Below are 2,843 nucleotides of genomic sequence, written 5' to 3'. Positions count from 1 at the left end.
ATTTGTGGTGTTGGGCAAGTTATGTCTCCCACCAATCCAATATTTAACTAATTACCGCATAAATTTATCTCAATTCACTTAAATATTGATCACGTTAACATATCGCAGTCCGCATATATTCATTATCATGGTCGTGTGATATAGCACTAGTTCGTAGCCTCTTTTGGCATACATAAAATATTATCCCAATCATCATTGTCACACTTTTATGCCTTAAATCATTTCGGGACTTCATTCATTAACATAAGGAGGAACTCGGTACCTTTTGCTGGTGGGAGGTGGCAGCTATCCCTTGGACCTAGTTGAGGTGTATGCAAGCTGACTCGGATACCACAGTTATTTAAAAAAAAAGAATATAATAGAAATAAGATTTAAAAAAAGGAAATTCTTCCACTTATTTTACTGGTGAATTCCTTTCTAGACCAAAGAGTCCATTTTTTAACTTTACCAATCCTCAAGGAAAAAGAATATAAATAAGATTTTTAAAAATTAGCTCCACCTTTTTTTTTACTGGTGAATCCCTTTCTAGACTAGACAAGAGATCCATTTAGAGTGAGCAATTAATTGGAAGTAAACGGCTGTCAAGAACTCTAATTATTTTACTTAGTTAGTTAGTTAGTTATGACAGCTGTACCAATCAACTTGGTAGTTAGTGGTTCAACTTAGTTAGTGTTTATAATCTTAGCTTAGCATAGACAATTGTAATTATATATAGTGGTGGTTCCACTCACTTTCTTTTCAGTCAATTCATTCCTAATGTTCTAGATTCTTCTCTCAATATGCTCTCTCTCTCTCTCTCTCCTTCTCCCTGAGTGCCTGTGACGCGAAGGTTGCAGCCTTATCACCATTAAAGCTCAGCTTCAAGCTACAGTAGAGCTTCAATTACTGTTCGATTGGCTAATTCTAATTTGGTATTAGAGCAAGGAGCTTCGATTTTGGATTCGATTCACGAAATTTGCCAGTTCTCTCTCTGTTGATGACCTTTCGAACTGGATCGCACACATGCAGTTTCATTTCTCCATGGATTTCGAGTTGTAGCTTAAGGACAGGTTTTGTTCTTACTTCTGATTCACAATTGTTTGAGAGTTATTGTCAAACTCCTAGTCATATTACATTCTAGTTATCAAAGTCTCTTAGATTTTCTGTAAACAACAAATATGACATCTGGTAAGAGCGATAATCAACCAGCACCAACTGTGAATGAACCTACAAGTCAGTCAGGTATTGACATTAGTAGTCCTCTATACATGCATCCATCTGATAATCCTGGGACAACCTTAGTTCCTGCTCCGTTTGATGGCTTTGGTTATCAATCATGGAGAAGAGGTGTGATGCGAGCATTATCTGTGAAGAATAAATTGGGATTTATTAACGGAGAGTGTAAAAGACCAGATCTAGACTCTTCAAAATTTCGCTTATGGGAAAGGTGTGATGACATGGTTACATCGTGGATCTTAAACTCTTTGACCAAAGAGATTGCAGACAGTGTTGAGTACGTAGCTAATGCATTCGAGTTGTGGAGAGAACTTGAGGATCGATATGACCAAACAAATGGGACGAAGTTGTACCAAATTCAGAAGGAGATCAATGATCTATCTCAAGGATCCTTTGATATTACTAGTTATTATACAAAAATGAAAAAGCTATGGGAGGAACTCAATACTTTGATTGCTAAATCTCACTGCACCTGCAACTGTTCGTGTGGAGCTAAGGAGAGTATGCATAAAGCAGAACAGGATAGGAGGCTCATACAATTCCTTATGGGATTAAATGAGACATATACTGTTGTTCGAGGCAGCATATTGATGATGAATCCTCTTCCCTCAATTGCTCAAGCTTTTTCTCTGTTAATCCAAGAAGAAAGGCAGAGGGAAATCAAGCCTACTGGCCATTTGGCACTGGAGTCATCAGCTTTGAATGCCAACACAATCAGACCTGGGACATTCAGAGCAAATTACTCTCCCAACAACAATCATAACAACAGAAATAGACCTTTCTGTGACTACTGTAAGAGGCCAGGACACACCAAAGAAAAATGTTAAATGCTTCATGGATATCCACAAAATTTTGGCCACAATCAGAATCCAAACACAGGTCAAAGCAGCTTCAATCAAAATACAAGGCAAAGTCCCAACTACAACTACAACTCAAACAACAATAATACTAACAGATTCAATAAAGGCAACAGGACACTGGCCAATGTACATGTGGCAGCCACTGATTCTCAACCTGCAGAGATTGATAAGTATGTTAGTCATGACAATCCTCAGAATGTGAGTCTTACCCAAGAGGAGTATAGCCAATTGGTGAATCTACTGCAACAATTTCAGTCATCAGGAATAGGAGACCATGGAGTTGGTGACAATGCTACTTCAGGAACAACAAACTTTGTAGGTATGATAGCCTGCACTTCCTCAATTGACTTTGGTAGACTTTCATGTGAATGTTTCAAGAACAAGGCTGACTCATGGATTATAGATTCAGGGGCATCAAACAATATGACCTTCAACAGATCCTTATTAACCAATATAACTAACTTACCTTATCCCCTGCTAGTCATACTTCCAAATGGCTATAAAGTAAAGGTGACAGAAATAGGTAGTGTAATTCTCAACTCTAAGATTACTCTAGATAAGGTGATGTATGTTCCCACTTTCAGATACAATCTAATCTCTGTTCACTCTTTAGCATCTCATCTAAGTTGCCTTGTTGCCTTTTTCAAACTTTGTTGTGTATTGCAGGCCCTTTCAATGAAGAGGCCTCTGGTGATTGGTAAAGTGAGGGATGGGCTGTATATCCTATGCCCAAGCTGCTTGAAGAAAAACAATGCAAGCCTTGCAGAA

At 38.1% G+C, this 2,843-nt stretch overlaps 1 protein-coding gene across 1 annotated transcript; it reads left to right on the top strand.

Moving 5' to 3' along the window:
• The first annotated feature begins 1,157 nt into the window (after window positions 1–1,157).
• Window positions 1,158–2,042, top strand: LOC109222697. The gene has a single exon (XM_019387019.1). The coding sequence runs from the start codon at window positions 1,158–1,160 to the stop codon at window positions 2,040–2,042; it is 885 nt and encodes a 294-aa protein (XP_019242564.1).
• Window positions 2,043–2,843: the final 801 nt, after the last annotated feature.

Source organism: Nicotiana attenuata, unplaced genomic scaffold, assembly GCF_001879085.1.
Source record: "Nicotiana attenuata strain UT unplaced genomic scaffold, NIATTr2, whole genome shotgun sequence".
Classification (NCBI taxonomy): Eukaryota; Viridiplantae; Streptophyta; class Magnoliopsida; order Solanales; family Solanaceae; genus Nicotiana; species Nicotiana attenuata.
The sequence above is the reverse complement of the archived record's forward strand: the minus strand, read 5'-3'. Positions and strand labels throughout refer to the sequence as shown.

What these genes read in the sequence shown, in the direction of transcription:
- LOC109222697 (XM_019387019.1), top strand. Translation starts at nt 1,158, where the DNA reads ATGACATCTGGTAAGAGCGATAATCAACCAGCACCAACTGTGAATGAA.